The sequence below is a fragment of the Piliocolobus tephrosceles genome, chromosome 19, assembly GCF_002776525.5.
Source record: "Piliocolobus tephrosceles isolate RC106 chromosome 19, ASM277652v3, whole genome shotgun sequence".
Taxonomy (NCBI): Eukaryota; Metazoa; Chordata; class Mammalia; order Primates; family Cercopithecidae; genus Piliocolobus; species Piliocolobus tephrosceles.
In genome coordinates, this window is record NC_045452.1 from 4,209,804 (window position 1) to 4,229,779 (window position 19,976).

Below are 19,976 nucleotides of genomic sequence, written 5' to 3' on the forward strand. Positions count from 1 at the left end.
TCATGGCTCTATGATCATCGCTGCTCCACACTGCAGGCCATGCTCCCTGTTGGTGCTCAGCCCAGGAGCCCTCCTTGGGTCCTAGCCAGACTCCTCTACCCTCATGGGCCTGCTGCAGCGAGTCCAGTGCCTTTTCTCCCATGGGGGATCCCTGGAATCTCATACACGCTGCCCTTACAGAGCCTGCAGTCCAGGGTGGGAGCTAACCCTTTCCAGTTTCCCAGAGAGGGAGACCTTGAGTGGAGGGGAGGTCAGGAAACTCAGGGCTGGCAGCATGGTGGGAGGAGGTGAAAGTACGATGACTAGAGCCTTGTATGCTGCTGTTGACAAAGCTTGAGGTATGATGGGTGCTGTGTGCAGGTTGTGCCTGAGCAGACCACTCCTGATGGAGTGCTGGGGGAAGTTCAAGGCCAGGAGGCCAGTGAGGGGCTGATACACCCATCCAGTGGAAAGGCTGTATTTAGAGGCCCTCCTGAGTGGGAGCAAGGCTATGTGGACGATGAGATGAGGTAAGTGAGATGGAAGTTTCTGTACAGCCATTGAGGCTGAGGCAGGAGGATTGCCTAAGTCCAGGAGTTTGAGACCAGCCTGGACAATATATGTCACAGATGTCAAGATCTTGTCTCTATCAAAAAAAAAAAAAAAAATGTTGGCATAGTGGTGCACACCTCTAGTCCCAGCTATTCGGGAGACTGAGGTGGTAGGATCATTTAAGCCCAGGAGGTCGAGGCTACAGTGAGCCATGATTGTGCCACTGCACTTCCACTTCCACTTCAGCCTAGGGGACAGAGAGACCCAGTCTCACAAAAAAAAAAAAAAAAAAAAAAAAAAAAGCCATTGGACAGCCCAGGTGGACAGTCAGGTAGAAACACAGAAGGCTCCTGGCCACTCCTTCCATTCTGTGTTTGGGGAAGCACCTGTGCTCAGGTGTGTAACAGCCTGCGGGCCTGGCTGTAGATCAGTGTGCACTGGTATGTGGGGCAATTGGGGAGGGTTCACGCTGGGCCGAGGCAAAGCAAAAATGGGACCAGAACAAGAGGTGCAAGCCTGCGGGGCAGCCTCCATGCCTAGTCAGTGCTGTGCTTTCCTCATATCTTGGCACAGGTATGACCCACGGCACAACCGCTGGTTCCAGATCCAGTCCCTGCAGCAGGAGCACGCCGACCTGTCCGTGTGTGTTGTAGGCAGGTACATCTACGCTGTGGCGGGCCGTGACTACCACAACGACCTGAATGCTGTGGAGCGCTACGACCCTGCCACCAACTGCTGGGCATACGTGGCTCCACTCAAGAGGGAGGTAAGGAAGAAGAGGGGCCTTCTCCTGCCTAATTCCCTTCCCCAGGATGTGCAAAGAGTGAGAGGCCCAGGTGTCAAGACCTGTCCCAGGTCAGGGAAACAGGCTCAGTGAGCAGAATCCATGCTTCTCCAGAGACCCTGCATTGAATGCATTGATGAGGCCCCATGAGGTTCAGCCAGCCCACCTGGGGAGGCTTATCAAGGATCCAGACCCCATTGCTCAGAATTGCACCCCACTTGTGAGTCTCACATGCTGAGACCTTGTCACACCACCTTGGCCCTGGCAAGCTGCTTTAACCTTGTAGTTCAAATGTGGATAGAACATTTGCTCTTTGTGCAGCTGAGATGAGCTGGGGCACTTCCAGAGATGTTAAACAGGAAGGGGCCCTGAGAGAGGTGAGGGCCCTCAGTAGCCCAGCTCACTGGCCTATCCTCAGACCTCTTCCCTCTAGGTCCCCTGAAGGGTGGGGCCTTCCAGAGCCAAGAAACACTCTAAGATTTTGTTTTTTATATTAAATCCTATGTTTGAATATTGGGACAACTTGAAAAGAAAACAAAATCATGTGCATCCTATATAATACCTTTATTTCAATTTGAAGATGTTTAAAATTATGTTCATTGTGGAAAAGTGATGTTTTAGGGAGGTGCCTCTCTTTTATATTATGGCTTTGGGGTACTCGGGCCTGGTGTAGCAACCAGACATGGGATCCCAGGGAAGGAACAGTCCTTGCTGGCCCCCTACTTCCTGGGTCTCAGCTTCTGAGAACAGGGTATGCACCCTGCTAGTACTAGCATAGCATTTGTGGAGCACCTGCTATGGGCCAGGTACACCTTTGGGGATTCCCAAGAGGCAGATGATGGTATGGAGGGCAGGTTCTACCTGCACTGCCTCAGGGAGTTTAGCAAGAGCTCTGGCCTTTGTAAGCCTCTTTCCAGTATCTCTCATGACCCCCAATCCCCCCAGGGACTTAGACTTTGACTTCAGGGGGTGAGGGCTAGTGTCTCCTCAGTGGATCCAGCTCTTTATCCAGGTCATTCACACAGCCCACACAGATTTCTGTCTCTTGGGCAGCTGTGAGCTGCAAGCTGTGACTTGCTTATTGCTCTCAGCTTCTTTGGGGAGAAGGAAGCCTCTTTGGAAGGACACTCCCTACCCCCATCCTGGGGAAAGGAGCAGATTTTGCATGGAGAAGATCAGGAAGTCCTTGAGACCAAGCGGACAAGGAGGGCTCTTGGGTTCTGTTCCAGGAAGGGTGATGGGGGAAGCCTCCTAGGTGGGTGTTGTGGGAGGGGCTTAGCAATTTCTTTGTCTGCGGCAGCTGGGGAAGCAGCAGTTCTCCAGCTTGGCCACAGAGGGGCAGCCTTGGCTTTCAACTAGCTGCGTCCTGGCTGCTGGTGTTCCTTCCTTCATGCATGCATTCATTCCGCAACTACTAAGCACCAAGTACCAAGTCCTGGGAATCCAGTGGTGACGAGAAATGAGAAAGACTCCCCACTCCATGGTGTTTACAGCCTTGTAGGAGAAACCACTCTTAACCAGCAAACAAATCAATAAAGTGGTTACAATTATGGTAAGTGAAATGAAGAGGGGGCTGAACTGAAGCATTTCCAGGGAGGGGGCTCTGCTAGGATGAATCTAGAGGGACTTTTTGGGGAATGTCCACCTGAGGAGATGTCAATTAGACCTACCATTTACAGAGGGAGGAAATGTTACTGGGAATGTGTCCTCAGATCTTGTCTTTTTGGTTAAAAGACTTTAAGCAAGAGACATGCATTAACGAGGATAAGTGTAAGGCAGTTTATTGCAAAAGCAAGAGTACATTCTGAAGGCCGAGGCAGAGCACGCTGCTCCAGAATAAGATCGCCCCAACTGGCACTGGGAAACCTCCCTTATGGGAGGCTTAATGATTATTCATAAATGGGCGGGAAGATGTGTTACTCATAAGTGTGTTTTGTTTGGGTGGTTTAGCAGCGCATGCACTGTGGCTCTACTTGCTAGTGCATTTATCGCATGTCTCATTAGCATCTTAAATCTTCACCGAGGAGGTGTGTTTTTTACCATTACAATGAGCAAAAGTTACTTTAGAAGCAAGCAAAACTGGGGCAAAATATACAACACAGGCTCCTTGGGGTGGAAAGTCTCTTGTGGGGTTAGTTCCTATTTGAGCTGGATAAGCTCAACTGAAAGAGGGGTTGGGGCTTTTGAAACCCCAGGTGTGGGCCGGGCGCGGTGGCTCAAGCCTGTAATCCCAGCACTTTGGGAGGCCGAGACGGGCGGATCACGAGGTCAGGAGATCGAGACCATCCTGGCTAACACGGTGAAACCCTGTCTCTACTAAAAATACAAAAAACTAGCCGGGCGAGGTGGCGGGCGCCTGTAGTCCCAGCTACTCGGGAGGCTGAGGCAGGAGAATGGCGTAAACCCGGGAGGCGGAGCTTGCAGTGAGCTGAGATCCGGCCATGGCACTCCAGCCTGAGTGACAGAGCAAGACTCCGCCTCAAAAAAAAAAAAAAAAAAAAGAAACCCCAGGTGTGGTTAATGTGTCTCAGAGGTCATAGTCCCTTCCGGGCATGCTAGGGGCTGAGGCCGACCTGGAATCCACTTCCCTGCTCATATCTAACCATCTGCCTAGTCTAGCAGAAGGACATTCCAGGGCAGGAGAGGGGCTCACAGTTTTTCCTGAGCAGGGGAGGAAACATGGGGCATGCTTGTAGGAAAAGAAAGCGCGAGGATCAAGAGCAGAGCAAGCGAGGCTGGCCCTGGGTCATCGCGTGGTCTGGGTTGAAGGCAGCAGTAACCTGTGCTGACACACAGCTGTGGAGCTGGAGGGAGATGGGAGGGTTCAGAGTGTAGTGTGGCGGTAAACTGATCAGGCTTGCTGATGGATCAGATGTTGGGGAATGAAAAAGGATAGGTCATGTTGGCAGGGTGCGGTGGCTCACGCCTGTAATCTCAACACTTTGAGAGGCCCAGGCGGGCGGATCACCTGAGGTCAGGAGTTAAAGACCAGCCTGGCCAACATGGTGAAACCCCATCTCTATTAAAAATACAAAAATTAGCTGGGCGTGGTGGCGGGCACCTGTAGTCCCAGCTACTCTGGAGGTTGAAGCAGGAGAATGGCCTGAACCCGGGAGGCAGAGGTTGCAGTGAGCCGAGATCACACCACTGCATTCCAGCCTGGGCAACAGAGCAAGACTCTGTCTCAAAACAAACAAAAAACCTCACAGGATTGGTACACTGAATGTTACAAAAAACTGATGAAAGAAATAAAAGAAGATGTGAATAGATGGAGAGACATACCAAGTCCATGGATTGGAAGAGTCAAATAGTAAGAATGTCAGTTCTTTCCCAACCCAATTAATAATACATATATTAATACAGTATTCCTTATATTGGTATAGTATTAATACAGGAATACTAGTATTCCTATCAAAACTTCAGGAATGTTTTTTGTGCTATTAAGGGAAAATGAAAATGGAAGCTGAGGTTTGGATATACCCCTAGGCCAACTGCCTCTAGCCATGTAACTGAAACTTAAGCTGTCCTCCCTCAGTGTGATATAGCATTACAAAGAAAGCTTATGCACAGTAGAGAACAATATACTTCCTCATTCATGCTTTATAAACTGTGCTGTAACTGCTGTTAATTGGGGCTTCATACCACTTCCAGTTTGGGGTTTCTTAGTTCATGAAATCTTTTACATGCACAATAAGCTTTTTAAAATATTTTTATTTGTTTATTTTTTGAGACAGAGTCTCACTCTGTCACCCAGGCTGGAGTGAAGTGGCATGACCCTGGCTCACTACAACCTCTGCTTCCCCAGTTCAAGTGATTCTCCTGCCTCAGCCTCCTGAGTAGCTGGGATTACAGGTGAGCACCACCATGCCCAGCTAATATTTATATTTTTAGTATCATGAGGGTTTCACCATATTTATAGCCCAGGCTGTTCTTGAACCCCTGGTCTCAAGTGATCTGCGTGCCTTGGCCAAAGTGCAGGGATTAGAGAAGTAAGCCATTATACCCAGCCTAAAATTTTTTTTTGTTGCCGGGCGCAGTGGCTCACGTCTATAATCCCGGCACTTTGGAAGGCCAAGGATGGTATATCACTTGAGGTCAAGAGTTCAAGACCAGCCTCGCCAACATGGTGAAACCCCGTCTCTACTAAAAATACAAATATTAGCTGGGTGTGGTGCCACACACCTGTAATCCCAGCTACTCGGAAGGCTGAGGCATGAGAATCGCTGAAGCCAGGAGGCAGAAGTTGCAATGAGCCAAGATTATGCCACTGCACTCCAGCCTGGATGACAGAGTGAGACTCTGTCTCAAAAAGTAATAATAAAATAAGTTTAAAAATAAGTAATTTTTTATTTTGATTTGATTTTACTTGTGACAGTAGATGTAAATGAGATTATTCTGAAATTTATATATAAAGGCAAAGGAACTAGAATAGCTCAAATAATTTTGAAAAAGAACAATAAAATGGGAGGAATCTGCCCAATTTCAAGATTACTACATAGCTACAGTAATCAAAGCTGTGGTGTGAATAGAGTGTTAGACACATAGATCAGTGAAACAGAATGGAAAACCCACAGACCCGGGTAAATATGCCCAGTTGTGTTACACATGATTTTGGACAAAGGTGCAGAAGCAATAGATTGGAGGAAAGATATCTTTCAGCAAATAGTGCTGGAGCGATTAGACATCCATCGGCAAAAAAATGGACATCAACCCAAGTCCCATACCTTACACCAAAATTAATTCAAAATGGTTTATGGAGTTAAAAGTAAAACCATAAAACTTCTAGAAAAAAAAAGAAAATCTTTTTTTTTTTTTTGAGACTGTTGATTTTTAATATTTTCTTTAAAAAATACAAAAGAAATTAACTCTGTAGGTTAATACAATTCAGGGAAAGAGGGAAAAATGGAATTTCAGAGCAAATGTTGTTTAGGTTATCACATTCCCACACTCCCAATACCCATAAAACAAGAATTTTACTCCATGACACAGAGGAATATTGAATGATAGCCCAGAAATGTTGATAGTTAAGGTACTGAAACTAACAAAAGGATTTTTGTTGTCTTTGATTATTCTGTCCTGTGATGAATAAAATATACACTAAAGGACAGGTAAGGAAAACTTATAGCAGAAAAAAGACTAAATGTACCAAACACAGCAGTATAAACTACTCCTTGGCAGAAGTGTGCTTCTGAAAGAATGGGGCAGTAATCAGGTAGCTGAACTAGTAGGCTACTGTCACTCCCAGCCTATCCCCAAATAAATAGTGTAGAAGTGTAATAGTGTAGTAGTATTTGATTCAACAAAGAAAGTCTTTCACCCCCATTCAAGGCAAACATTGCCATGGCTAGATGAGCCCTGGCAGGTAATAAGACAACTGTAAAATCACAGGTACTTCTAGTTTATCCCCAGTTATACTGAACTCCCACATTGATGTCATCTCTCATCCCAATATTTGTTCACTCTTTTATTTCCCCAAGGTACGAAAGACCTTGGGGAAATAAAAAGATCTTTCAAATAATATGCGCTTCTCCATCTTCCAAGCTATGTAATACTTCAGTGCTGTTCTAAGTTCACTGACATTCCATCCAGTTCAGTTTTCTTCACTTATTCTAACTTCAATTGTGATATATAAATCCTGACCTCCAAAAGAAGTGTCAGATGAGTCTCTCTCCCTTGCCCCCAAAGTTTTGTGGGGTTTTCCCTTTTGTTTCTCTCTAGAATGGAACTGTGTTGCCCCTAGCTACCTGTAGATTAGAAAATATGTTTGTTCTTGGAAAAAAAAGACTTGAATTTTACCAAGTTTACTTAAATTGGTATCTTTCCAATCATCTAGGCTGGATATTGCCCACATCTCGTAGGCAATACTCACCTTAGTTCTTTGCAACGTATAAGGCACAACATACATATAGTACACCAAGCATGTGGTAAGTTAGAAATGACAGGAAAGTGCTCCCCAAAGCAGTGGGAGAGGCCATGTGGTCTCTCACATCCATTCAATGTACATTCTTTTCCCTGGAGTATGTTACCCACCCTTCTCAGGAACAACAACCAGGACGAGGGGGAGTATGTGTCAAATAAGTACAATCATCACTGCACTGGTGCCTGTAATCACCCTGTGCACACAGTGAGAAACAGACATTCTGGAAAGGATTCTTGATTCTCCCACTAACTGTCCGCTGGACTGGTCACTAGCTCTGGATGGTGCTCCAACCATGGTCACTTCTTGTGGAGAACACACACCAGCATCAGAGCGCTGGGTTCCCATGGATGTCACGACTTCCCAGCTGTCGATGATAGGGTCATAACATTCAATGCTACTTAGCACGGAATTACCATCATATCCTGCAGTTGCATAGAGTCTCCCCCAAAGCACTGTGGCCCCTACATTGCATTGTAGAGTGGTCATATTGGTGACAGTTGTCCAGGAATCAGTGAGAATGTTGTATGCTTCAATGGAAGAAAGGTGGGCTGTACCATCAAATCTCCCCATCACATAAATATAGTCATTCAGCAGGGCTACTCCTGCACCAGAACACGTGATGGCCATTGACGTAACATGAGTCCGATGTCCTGTATGAGGGTATATTTCTCAACTGAATTTAAGATATTCAAGCCGTCATATCCTCCTAGACAGTGGATCACTCCGCTGGCCGCTATAGGTCCAGCACCTTCCTGGGATGTCTGCATATCTCCCAGCATGCTCCACTGGTCAGCGTTTGGATCATACCACTCCATACTGGTGTGACACCTGCTTCCATCAAAGCCTCCAGAGACAGAGATCATATCTCCCCGGGTGGTGGCTCCAGCAAGACCTTGTCAGACATTCATTGGGGTCACAGAATACCAGACCCCATCCTCATCTACTGTGTAGTCTAGACATTCCACTGAACTAAGGCAGGAACAGCCATCGTAGCCACCAGTAATGTAGATTCGGTCATGTAGAGACACTGAGGCCACATAATGTCTGTTACGAGTGATGCTTGGCAAAAAGCTCCATTCCTGAGTTTTAGGGTCATATTTCTCTACCACGTCAATGGGAGACTGCTGGCTTCCGAAGCCCCCAGCCACCAAAAGCACTTCATTGGCTCCTAGGTGAGACCTTGTCCTGGGTCCCTGCATCTGACACTGAAGTTCAGGCCTCAGATGAAACTTCTTTGCTTCATCCACCAGATCCCTGCATTGTAAACTACAGCGGTTGAAAGGCTCAGCATCTGTTACAACTATGATATACCTGGGGGTTAGCAGGGGCATCTGCACATACTGTAGCAGGTTAGGCAAGGGTTTTTCCTGCTGTTTCTTGACATGCTTCATGCAGTTGATGACAGCCTCAAAGACTGGCTCTTCAGAATCCACCTGAATTTCATCGCACTTGATTAGCTTTTCCACCCCTCCTTGACTCAGAAGAATGAACTCTTCATGCTATACCACTTCAGGAAAATGCTTCTGGCTGCTTGCATCAGGTCAACACAATTGGGGTTTTAGCAAAATCCCTAATAACCCAGGCAATTAGAAGGGTCCAACTGACTAAGAACTCACAACAGGCTTGTTTCACACCTTTCAACTGAAGCAGACAGGTTGCAGGAAGCAGTTCTTGTGCATTCTCCACTGTCACATGTACTGTTTCTGTGTGCACAAAGTCCGATAAAATTTCCACGGTAGAGGCAGTCAAACCTTGGATGTCAACATAAGGTTTCCCCTTCTGTGAAAGCTCACTAGTGAACATGGCACAGAAGTAATCACTACAGGCAACCAGCACAATCCAATGGGCAAGGAAGTCTGTGCTCCACTCTCAATGTCACATCACAGGGTATTGCTTTTCCTGAGGGAGTTCATTGAATTGAGGATGGATTTAGCATGAGTATTTGTCATTATGTCTTTGGGGGCCATAATGTCTCCCATAAAGCAGTGCGGAGAAAGAACAAAATGGGTCCTTGGATTCTGCAACTCTGCTCCTGAAACCACACAGCTGCGCCAGGGCCCATCCCCAGCCTGTGAGGATGGAGTGGGGCATGGGGCCAGCAGGCGGCTCAGGAGGAGCCGAAGCGTCGCCACCGTCGCCCACCCCCCCACCCCCTCACCCCCTGGGCCCAGAGGCTCTGGAGCCGTCCGGGTCTGGTCCCTGCGGTGGCCGCATGATGTGATGACCAGAAGAAAATCTTGAGGATCTAGCTAGGACTAGGCAAGGAATTCTTAGACTTGACCCCAAAAGTATGAGCCATAAAAAGAAAAATTGATAAGCTGGACTTCATCAAAATTAAAAAATATTTGCAAACCACCTATCTGACAAAGGACTAGTATTAAATAAATACATATATAAACAACTCTTAAAACTCAATGAAAGGCCAGACGCGGTGACTCACACCTGTGATCCCAACACTTTGAAAGGCCAAAGTGGGCGGATCATGAGGTCAGGAGTTCGAGACCAGCCTGGCCAACATGGTGAAACCCCGTGTCTACTAAAAATACAAAAATTAGTCGGGCGCAGTGGCACACGCCTATAATCCCAGCTACTTGGGAGGCTGAGGCAGGAGAATCGCTTGAACCTGGGAGGTGGAGGTTGCAGTGAGCCAAGACAGTGCACTCCAACCTGGGCGACAGAGTGAGACTCTATCTCAAAACAAAACAAAACCTTGGCAAAATACTGCAAATAACCCCATTAGAAAGAGGGCAAAAGAAGCTGGGCGCGGTGACTCACACCTGTAATCCCAGCGCTTTGAGAGGCCGAGGCGGGTGGATCACGAGGTCAGGAGATTGAGACCATCCTGGCTAACACAGTGAAACCCCGTCTCTACTAAAAATACAAAACATTAGCTGGGTGTGGTGGTAGACGCCTTGTAGTCCCAGCCACTTGGGAGGCTGAGGCAGGAGAATGGCGTGAACCCAGGAGACAGAGCTTGCAGTGAGCCGAGATCATGCCACTGCACTCCAGCCTGGGCGACAGAGCGAGACTCTGTCTCAAAAAAAAAAAAAAGAAGGCAAAAGAGTTGAAACATTTCACTGAAGAGGATATACAGATGGCAAATAAGCATATAAGGAGATTTGTAACATTATTAGCTATTAGGGAAATGCAGATTAAAGCCACAGTGAGAGAACTACCTCAGGATGACTAAAATAAAAAGTAGTGACTACAAAATACTGGTGACTGTGCAGGAAAACTATGCTCATGCATTGCTGATAGGAATGTGAAATGGTACAGCCACTCTGGAAAACAGATCTGGCAGTTCTTCCAACTATCATGTGACCCAGCAGTTACCATCCTGGGTGTTTATCCCAGAGAAATGAAAACTACTCTGTATACGTTAGCCAGGCATGGTGATGCGTGCCTGTAATCCCAGCTACTCGGGAGGCTGAGGCATGAGAATTGCTTGAACCCAGGAGGCAGAAGTTGCAATGAGCCAAGATTGTGCCACTATACTGCAGCATGGGCAATAGACCAAGACCCTGTCTCAAAAAATAAAAAATTTAAAAAAACTTATCTGTACATGAATATTAATAGTAGCTTTATTGGTAATAGCCAGAAACTGGAAACGAATCAGATGTTTTCAACAGAGAATGGTTAAACAAGCTGTGGTAGATACACATGGAATACTACTCAGCAATAGAAAAGGAACTAACTGTTGGTACATGTTGAATACCCCTTATCTGAAGTGCTGGGGACCAGAAGTGTTTTGGATGTCAGATTTTTTTCAGATTTTGGAATCTTTGCATTATAGTTACTGCTTTAGCATTTCTTATCCAAAAGTCTGAAATGCATCTTGTTTGAGTGTCGTGTATGTGCTCAAAAAGTCTCAGATTTTGGATGTACTCAACCTGTACGTGCAATAACTTGGTAGAACCTGGGTTGGGGTAGAAAGCCAATGTCAGAAGGTTGTATACTGATTTAATTCAGACAACACTCTTGAAGTTACAAAATGGTAGAAATAGAGAAGAGATTGGTGGTTTCCAGGGCTTAAGGAAGGGATTAGGGTAAGGGAGGTGAGTGGGTGTCACCCTAAAGGGCAGCCCCTCGGGATCCTGGTGGCTGTGTCCACGTCAGCATCCTGGTGACACTGTGATATAGTGACACAGGCTCTTACCATTGGGGAAGGAAGGCACATGAGACCTCTGTATTGTTACTTCCAACTACACGTTACTCTACACTTATCTCAAAATTAAAAGTTTAATTAAAAAGAAAAACCTCAGCTGGGTGTGGTGGCTCATGCCTATAATCCTAGCACTTTGGGAGGCTGAGGCAGGCAGGTCATGAGGTCAGGAAATCAAGACCATCCTGGCCAACATGGTGAAACCGCATGTCTACTAAAAATACAAAAATTCCCTGGGTTTGGTGGTGCATGCCTGTAATCCCAGCTACTTGGGAGGCTGAGACAGGAGAATCATTTGAACCACGGAGTCAGAGGTTGCAGTGAGCCAAGATCATGCCACAGCACTCCAGCCTGGTGACAGAGCGAGACTCCGTCTCAAAAAAAAAAAAAAAGGAAAACCCCCCAGACCCTTACTGGTGATAGGAGAAGACCCAAACCAAACCCTTGGTGTGTTTTCTTCCTCCCCACTGCTTTGTCCACCTCTCTAGACTCTTGTTTTGTCACCCGCATGGCCTCAGTGTTAGTGACTTGCCCGGGGACATAGCTCTGGAGGCTGCACACCCTGAGGGCTCCTCTACCCTCAAAACACCCAGGGCCTTGCCTTGGGGCCTTCTGTTGGCCTGCTGGGTGTGAGGGGTGGGTTCTCTTACCTTGGGGCCAAGGTAAGAGGTTCCCGCGATCGGGGCAGGCTGGGCCTGTAGAGATAGCCCATCAGAGGGAAGGTAAAAAGCCCACAAAAGATTCAGGACCAGAATCCAGAGCCATGTGTATTTTTCTCCCCACATCATGAGTTTGATGTCAGATATTATTTACAAACAGATTTTGAAAGCAGGGTCAGCAGGCCCGGAGGATTGCATGTCCAGTGGGAGTGGGGGAGGGGTGCAGGCCACTGAGGGCAGGTCAGCAGTCCCCAGGGTTCTGTGGCTTCTCCCAGACTGGCTTGAAAAAAATGCTGTTATTTTCTTGGAGTTCCCCCATGTAGATGTTGACTTTAGGGGCAAAGGAAAGACAAAGGTTACATTTCATCTCTGAATCTATAGATGTATCCCCTATTGGGAAGAGGTTAGAGGTCAGTGACCAAGACAGTATGTCCCGTGAGAATCGAGGGAGGATTCTTGTCTGTATGTGAGGAGTAAGTGGGAAGTGGTGCAGCCTCACAGTGTTGTCAGGCAGGTGTGGGGTGGTGATTGGCCTTGACAGAGTACCCAGTCACCCTTCCTCACTGGCCTCTCATGCCATTTCTCCTGGTGGCTCCACACAGGTGTATGCCCACGCAGGCGCGACGCTGGAGGGGAAGATGTATATCACCTGCGGCCGCAGAGGGGAGGATTACCTGAAAGAGACACACTGCTACGACCCAGGCAGCAACACTTGGCACACACTGGCTGATGGGCCTGTGCGGCGTGCCTGGCACGGCATGGCAACCCTCCTCAACAAGCTGTATGTGATCGGGGGCAGCAACAACGATGCCGGATACAGGAGGGATGTGCACCAGGTGAGTGGGGCCGGGGGCTGTCCACACCCGTCATCATTCCCAACCCTCTCAGTTGTTGTTGATGGAAAATGTAATTGAAACATGTGCCTTTTTAAAATAGACTATTTTTCAAAGCAGTCTTAGGTTCACAGCAAAATTAAGTGGAAGGTACAGTTTCCATACACCCCTTTTTCCCCGCATTCACATACAGCCTCCCCACTGCAGACCTCTCCCTCCACAGGGGTGGATATGTCACAGTTGTAGAAACTGCATTGATGCGTCACCATCAACCAGAGTCCACAGTGTTCACTCTTGGTATATTCTATAGGTTTGGACAAATGTCACCATGACAGTATCATACACATACACATCTACCTTTGCTTATTATTCTTAAAAACTTTTAGGCCGGATGTGATGGCACATGCCTGTAATCCAAGCAGTTTGGGAAGCCATGGTGAGAGGATCGCTTGAGCTCAGGAGATTGAGACCAGCCTGGGCAACATGTTGAAACCCCATCTCTACAAAAATACAAAAATTAGCCAGGTGTGGTGGTGCATGCCTGTAATCTCAGCTACTTGGGAGGCTGAGGTGGGGGGATGGATGGCTTGAGCCCAGGAGGCAGAGGTTGCAGTAAGCTGAGACCATGCCACTGTACTCCAGCCTGGGTGACAGAGCCAGGCCTTGTCTCAAAAAAAAAAAAAAAAAAAACTTTTAGAGTCAGGCTGCCGGCATATACCTGTAGTCCCAGCTACTCAGGAGGCTGAGATGGGAGGATTGTTGCAGCCCGGCAGTTGGAGGCTTCATTGAGCTATGATCACACTGCTGTTCCCCAGCCTCGGTGACAGAATGAGACCCTGTCTCTATTAAAAACAAAACCAAACAAAGAACAAAACTTTTATTATAAAGTTAATATAACCACATTGCAGGACCTTTAGAAAATAGAGATGGGTGGCCAGGCACAGTGGCTCACGCCTGTAATTGCAGCACTTTGGGAGGCCGAGGCGGGTGGATCACTAGGTCAGGCGTTCAAGACTAGCTTGGCCAAGATGGTGAAACCCCATCTCTATTAAAAATACAAAAATTAGCAAGGTGCGCTGGTGGGCGCCTATAATCCCATTTACTCAGGAAGGCTGAGGCAGGAGAATCGCTGGAACCCGGGAGGCAGAGGTTGCAGTGAGCCGAGATCGCACGACTGCACCCCAGCCTGGGCAACAGAGCAAGACTCCGTCTCAAAAAAAGAAAAAAAAGCAGAGAAGGGTGAGGAAAAGCATTTATAATCAGGCCCCTGCAGCACTGTTTTTCCATATGACCATTTTCAGTATTGACCGTGTATGTTTTCTGCCTGATTGTAGTCAAAGAGCATCCCATTCTGAGCTGGGCACTGTGGCTCACGCCTGTAATCCCTGCACTTCGGGAAGCCAAGGCAGATGGATGGCTTGAGTCCAGGCATTGATACCAGCCTGGGCAACATGGTGAAATCCCATCTCTACTAAAAATACAAAAAAAATTAGTTGGGCATGATGGCTTGCACCTGTGGTCCCAGCTACTTGGGAGGCTGAGAGAGAATCACCTGAGCCCAGGAGGTTGAGGCTGCAGTGAACCTCAGTGATGGTGCCACCGCACTCCAGCCTGGGCAACAGAGCGAGACCTTGTCTCAAACAAACAAACAAACAAACAAAAAGGAGCATCCCATATCCCGTTCTGCTTCTCTCAGTGACTTTTGTCCTGGGCATTTTCCAGTTTAACACTCAATCTTCATAATCCCCTCTTGTGTCTTGTGTCTGAGTTTTAACTATTCCAAATAACATGACAAGTAACAGTTGCTTTGTTGGACTTTTCAAGTATTTTAGATTATTTCCTTAGGTTCATGCCACAGTTCTCAAAGTGTGATTCTCAGACTAACAGAGTCTGCGTCACCTGGGAACGCTGTGTGATGAAGCACCTCAGACCTACTGATTCAGAAGCCCTGAGGGTGGGGCTTGGCAATCTGGGTTTTAACAGGCCCTCTGCTTGTGAGATCCTCTGGACCAGCACATTCGTTTTCTATTGCTGCAGTAACCTATCACCACAAACTTAGCAACTTAAGATAAATGTATTCTGCATTCACAAGTCCTCTGACAGGGCCTTGCCAGGCTAAAACCAGGGTGTCGTCAGGGCATCTTTCCTTTGTGGAGACCCTGGTGGGGATCTGCCTCCTTGCTCACCCAGGTGGTTAGAAGAATTCAACTGGCAGTTGCAGTCCCATTTCCTTGCTAGCTGTCAGCTGAGGGCCTTCTTGGCTTCTAAAGGTCCCCACTTTTCCTGGCTTCGGGGTGCTTCATCTTCAAAGCCAGCAATGGCAGGTTGAGTCCTCCTCACTTCTCAGCTCTCTTGTCTGGCTTTACCCTTCCTTTCTTTTGAGATGAAGTCTTGGTCTGTCACCCAGGCTGGGGGGCAGTGGTGCAATCTCAGCTAACTGCAACCTCTGCCTCCTGGGTTTAGGCGATTCTCCTGCCTCAGCCTCCTGAGTAGCTGGGAGGACTGCAGTTGTTCGCCACCACACCTAGCTAATCTTTGTGTTTTTAGTAGATGGAGTTTTGCCATGTCGGCCAGGCTGGTCTCAAACTCCTGACCTCAGGTGATCCATGCACCTCAGCCTCCCAAAGTGCTGGGATTACAGGCGTGAGCCACCACCCCCAGCCTCCCTTTCTACTTTTTTTTTTTTTTTTGAGATGGTATCTTGCTCTGTCACCAGGCTGGAGTGCCATGGTGCTCTTGGCTTACTGCACCCTTCGCCTCCCGGGTTCAAGTGATTCTCCTGCCTCAGCCTCCCGAGTAGCTGGGGTTACAGGGATGTGCCACCACGCCCAGCTGATTTTGGTATTTTTAGTAGAGACGGGGGTTTCACCATGTTGGCCAGGATGGTCTCGATCTCTTGACCTTGTGATCCGCCCACCTTGGCCTCCCAAAGTGCTGGGATTACAGGTGTGAGCCACTGTGCCCAGCCTCTCCCCTTCCACTTTTAAGGGCTCATGCAATTGGATGGGTCACCTGGAAAATCCAGGAAAACTGCCCCATCTCAGGATCTGCACCCTTAACTCTTTTTTTTTTTTTTTTTTTTTTTTTCTTTTCTGTATTCTCACACCCTTGATCCTATCTGCAAAGCCCCTTTGGCCACTTAAGGTAGCATATTCTGGAGATTAGGAACTAGACATCTTTGGGGTCCACTATTCTGCCCACCATAGCTAGAAAACCAAAAACGGCTAATCAGTCAAGAAGGTAAGATTTTCATGGCTCTTAATACTTATTGCCAAATTCCTTTTCTGGCATGTCAGACAGATACATAGTAGTATGGCTTTACCACACCCTCACCAGCATTGGGTTTTGTGATTTTTCTTCTCTGCAGTGGTTGCTAGTTAATAGTTGGAAAATTTGTCTCTGATGTTTTGATTTTGCATTTCTTCAATTACTAGTAGGTTGAACATTTTTCCATGTCTTTGTTTACTGTTTTGGACAATTTTGAAGACAAGAGAATGTTGATGTTGATTACTTCGCAAGGAATTACTTCCACTTTCTGTCTCCTCCCTCTGTCCTGCTGCCTGTGTTGAGTGCTGCAGGTGAGGCTGAGGACATTTCAGTGGAGTCCCTGTTTCTCAGGCAGTTTCCTGGAGGGGAGAGAAGCAGTGCCCTCAGACATGGGGAACGACCAGATGCTGATGGGGGCATAGCCACACACTTGAGGGCAGAGACTGGCTTAGGGCCAGGTGGCCTGAAGGAAGGGCTGGGCTCGAGCAAAGCCAGAGGGAATCAGATCATTCTAGGGGAGGGCCCAAAAGACAGGCTCTTGCAGACTCAGCCATCCCTGAGTGAGACAGCAGCAGCCTGGCCCATGGGCAGGATGTTTCAACCCTGGCCCTGTGCCATCCTTCCAGGGGGTCTGACCTGTCGGAATGGTGGGTAACTGTGGCCACCTTGGTCAGTGGGCTTGTAGGGGAGCTGGCAGCCTTGTCCCAGCAGGTGCTGGGCTTTATTCTGGCCTTGGCTTTGCAGGTGGCCTGCTACAGCTGCACGTCTGGACAGTGGTCTTCCGTCTGCCCACTCCCTGCTGGGCATGGTGAGCCTGGCATTGCCGTGCTAGACAACAGGATCTATGTGCTAGGTGGCCGCTCACACAACCGTGGCAGCCGCATGGGCTACGTGCACATTTACGATGTGGAGAAGGACTGCTGGGAGGAGGGGCCCCAGCTGGACAACTCCATCTCAGGCCTGGCGGCCTGTGTGCTCACCTTGCCTCGCTCCCTGCTCCTTGAGCCGCCCCGCGGTACCCCTGACCGCAGCCAAGCCGACCCGGACTTTGCCTCTGAGGTGATGAGTGTGTCTGACTGGGAGGAGTTTGACAACTCCAGTGAGGACTAGGCTTCCCGTGCCTGGTGTCAGAGGGAAGGGAGGCTGGGACTGCAGGGCAGTGAAACCCACGCAGCCTAGGCCACAGCACTTTACTCCAGGGCAGGGCCCCCTGCCCCTGTTGGCCACAGCTTGGGGGCCCTGCCCTCTTTCTTCACACCAGCCCCTTGGCCAGCCTGCCGCAGGCATCTCAGGGCAGTGCAGATCCCGGCCTGTGGATTACGTCACAGCAGGAAATGCTTCTGAAAGGCTTTGGTTTTCCTCAGTGAGCCCTGGAGGGGTTGGCCTTCTCTCTCCTCTCTGCCTAGATCAGTCCTCATCCAAAGGGACCTGGGAGCTGACAGCCTGGGCAGGGGGGCTGAGGTATGTGGCAGCCCTCTTTCTGTGAATGGGGTGGGGCTGTGGGAGCAGCTGGGGTTGGAGGATGAGAGCTCCTGAGGGGCAGAGGAGCAGAGATGCATCAGCTCTCCTGGGACTGACTCTGTGATAAAAAGACCTCTCCCACTGGGTTTTCAGACCCCATGTTGTTGATCAATGAAATAAAGCATCTTACAGAAGGTGTTAACTGTTTTTCTGTAGCCACAGCCTCAGTTCCTTTCCACAGTGCATCCAAGCTGCATCGCTGGGAAGTGTGGCTTCTGGGGTCAGAGCCGCCATCTGGGAGGCTGTGGAAGCCCAGGCTAGAAGCCAGGTGGCACTAGGAAGACCCTGCCTGAGAGGGAAGCACAGTCAACTCCACAAGCTAACAGGGCAGTCAGTGGGAAAGCTGGAACTTGCCCTGGTCTGGTGACAGGTGGTTGTGCAGCCCACTTGAGTGTCTTTTCTGGTGTGGAACTTGTCTCCCAACCAGGGCAGCACGCAGAGTTTCAGTTCAGCTCCAGTTAGGAGTCTCTCAGCCTGAGAGGGTCAGCGAACCAGAGCCTCAGCACCTGGGAGCGGGGCAGCATCACAGGGGCATGGAGGGTGGCCCCTCTGGCCTGTGCCTGGCTCCTCCCAACCTCCTAAAGCTGAGTGTGCTGGGGAGGGGATCTGCAGGTGCTACAGGTTTGCCAGGTAACCCTTAGACACCCAGTCTCAAGGACCACACTGGCACAGCAGCTGGGACCCTCCCCTTTTCACCTGTCCCGGTGCTTTTCTTGCCCTCTTGAGACCACCAGGCTTAGCCTGCACCCTGCATAGATGGGCTGTGAGTCCACACCAGCCTGACCACAGGGCTGCACCACACGAAGCTTTCTTCCATCCAGATGCCCTTACAGGGTCTGCACCTGCAGACTCCTACTATGGGCCTTGTGCCCAGAGGCATCCCGCAGACAGGGCTGTAACTTGCCAAGGCCCCATCCTCTCCCAGTTGACTGGGCAGAGCATGGGGACAGCCATGTGTTCTTGCTGGCATCCTGTCCCGGAAGAGAAGGGGGCAGTGTGCTGCTTGATGGGAGGAGAGGGGATGGGGAGGGGGGACCATCAACCACTCTGGGCTCTCCTAAATGGATACCCCAAGGATTCTTGAGGGTAGAGGCAAATCCCTTGGAGTTGGCCTGTGCCCCCAGGGCTGAGGTATGTGGGTGTGTGTGAGACCTGAAGACCTTCCTCACTGTCCTGGGCCCTGAGTACCCCTGAGGAAACATGACATCGCCTTAGGGTAGCAGACCCGGTGTTGAGCCCCAGTGGGGCAGGATGGCTACACACTCCAGTGTCATCTCCCTTCTCCCGAGGGTGAGGCGCAAGAGCGTGGGGTTCAGAGTAGGAACCCCACTCTGTGGGTCTCAGACCCAGCACTTCCTGTATCTCTGCTACCACCCGGCAGGCTAGGGCAGTAGATCCTGCAGACCTCAGAGGTTTCTGGAAAGGAGCACCAGACATGCCCCACCACTCTCCAGTGTGTTCTGACACCATGCTGGCTGGCACCATCTCACTTGAGCCACCAGCCACAGCCACAGGTTTGCAGGAGGCCTCTGGTCTGCAGGAGCAGGAAGGGCTCACTGAGGTCCTGCACAGCCTGGGGAGGAGTGGAGAGTGCCTTGGAATTGGGCGCAGCCTGGCCCTGCCAATGTCGGCCTTGGGACGCAGCTGGGTTTCTAAGGGCTACATCTCATACCCCTGAGCTGAGGCAGCCCAACTTGTGCTCTCCAGTGTGGCTAGGCTCCTGGTCCCCGCTTTCATGCAAAACCCTCCTCAGCCTTCAAGGTCCACTTCCTTCTGGCAGTCATCCTGGCCAAAGCCAGCAGGCCAGGTCTCCAGGCTCCAGCAGTTTGCCTGCGTGGTGGTCAATTGTCTGTGGGTTCCTTCTACATCCTGGTGCCACGTGGATGATCCTTCATTCCTCCCATACTTCTCAGTCTTCCCCTAGGGGTGCAGTGGTGGCTGGGACAAATGAGGGCTCTGCCCATGACACCCAAAGTTGCCATCCACTGCAAGGGATGTATGCACCGGGTCATGAGGTGAGGCTGGGGACGATCCTTGTCCTGAGAGCATTGGTGGATAGCCACATGTGAGATTAAAAAGACTACTCTGGGTGACAGACAGGGGTGGGCAGAGATCTGAGACATTTAGGAGGTCCTGAGGGATTGGGGGGGGCACCATCCAGGTGGTGCCCTTCCTGTACAGAGGTGGCACATGGGGGTGGGAACAGGTCTGGGGGAAGGAGAAAGGTGATGGAATTTGATGCCTGTTCATGACCTCCATCCAGCTGAGGTGAGTGTCCCCTCCAGCCCAGGGGGTCAGT

At 49.4% G+C, this 19,976-nt stretch overlaps 1 protein-coding gene and 1 pseudogene across 2 annotated transcripts in view; one reads left to right on the forward strand and one right to left on the reverse strand.

Annotated features, from left to right (window-relative positions):
* Positions 1-17,824, forward strand: part of KLHL22 (kelch like family member 22) — a 57,439-nt gene extending 39,615 nt beyond the window's left edge. For both annotated transcript variants that reach the window (XM_023190920.1, XM_023190922.1), the window contains exons 5-7: positions 1,105-1,297; positions 12,659-12,892; positions 16,901-17,824. In XM_023190920.1, the coding sequence (XP_023046688.1) occupies positions 1,105-1,297; positions 12,659-12,892; positions 16,901-17,266 (793 nt within the window). In that variant the 3' untranslated portion in view covers positions 17,267-17,824. The remainder of the gene's footprint in view (positions 1-1,104; positions 1,298-12,658; positions 12,893-16,900) is intronic.
* On the reverse strand, positions 7,111-9,755 carry LOC111525492 (annotated as a pseudogene).
* Positions 17,825-19,976: the final 2,152 nt, after the last annotated feature.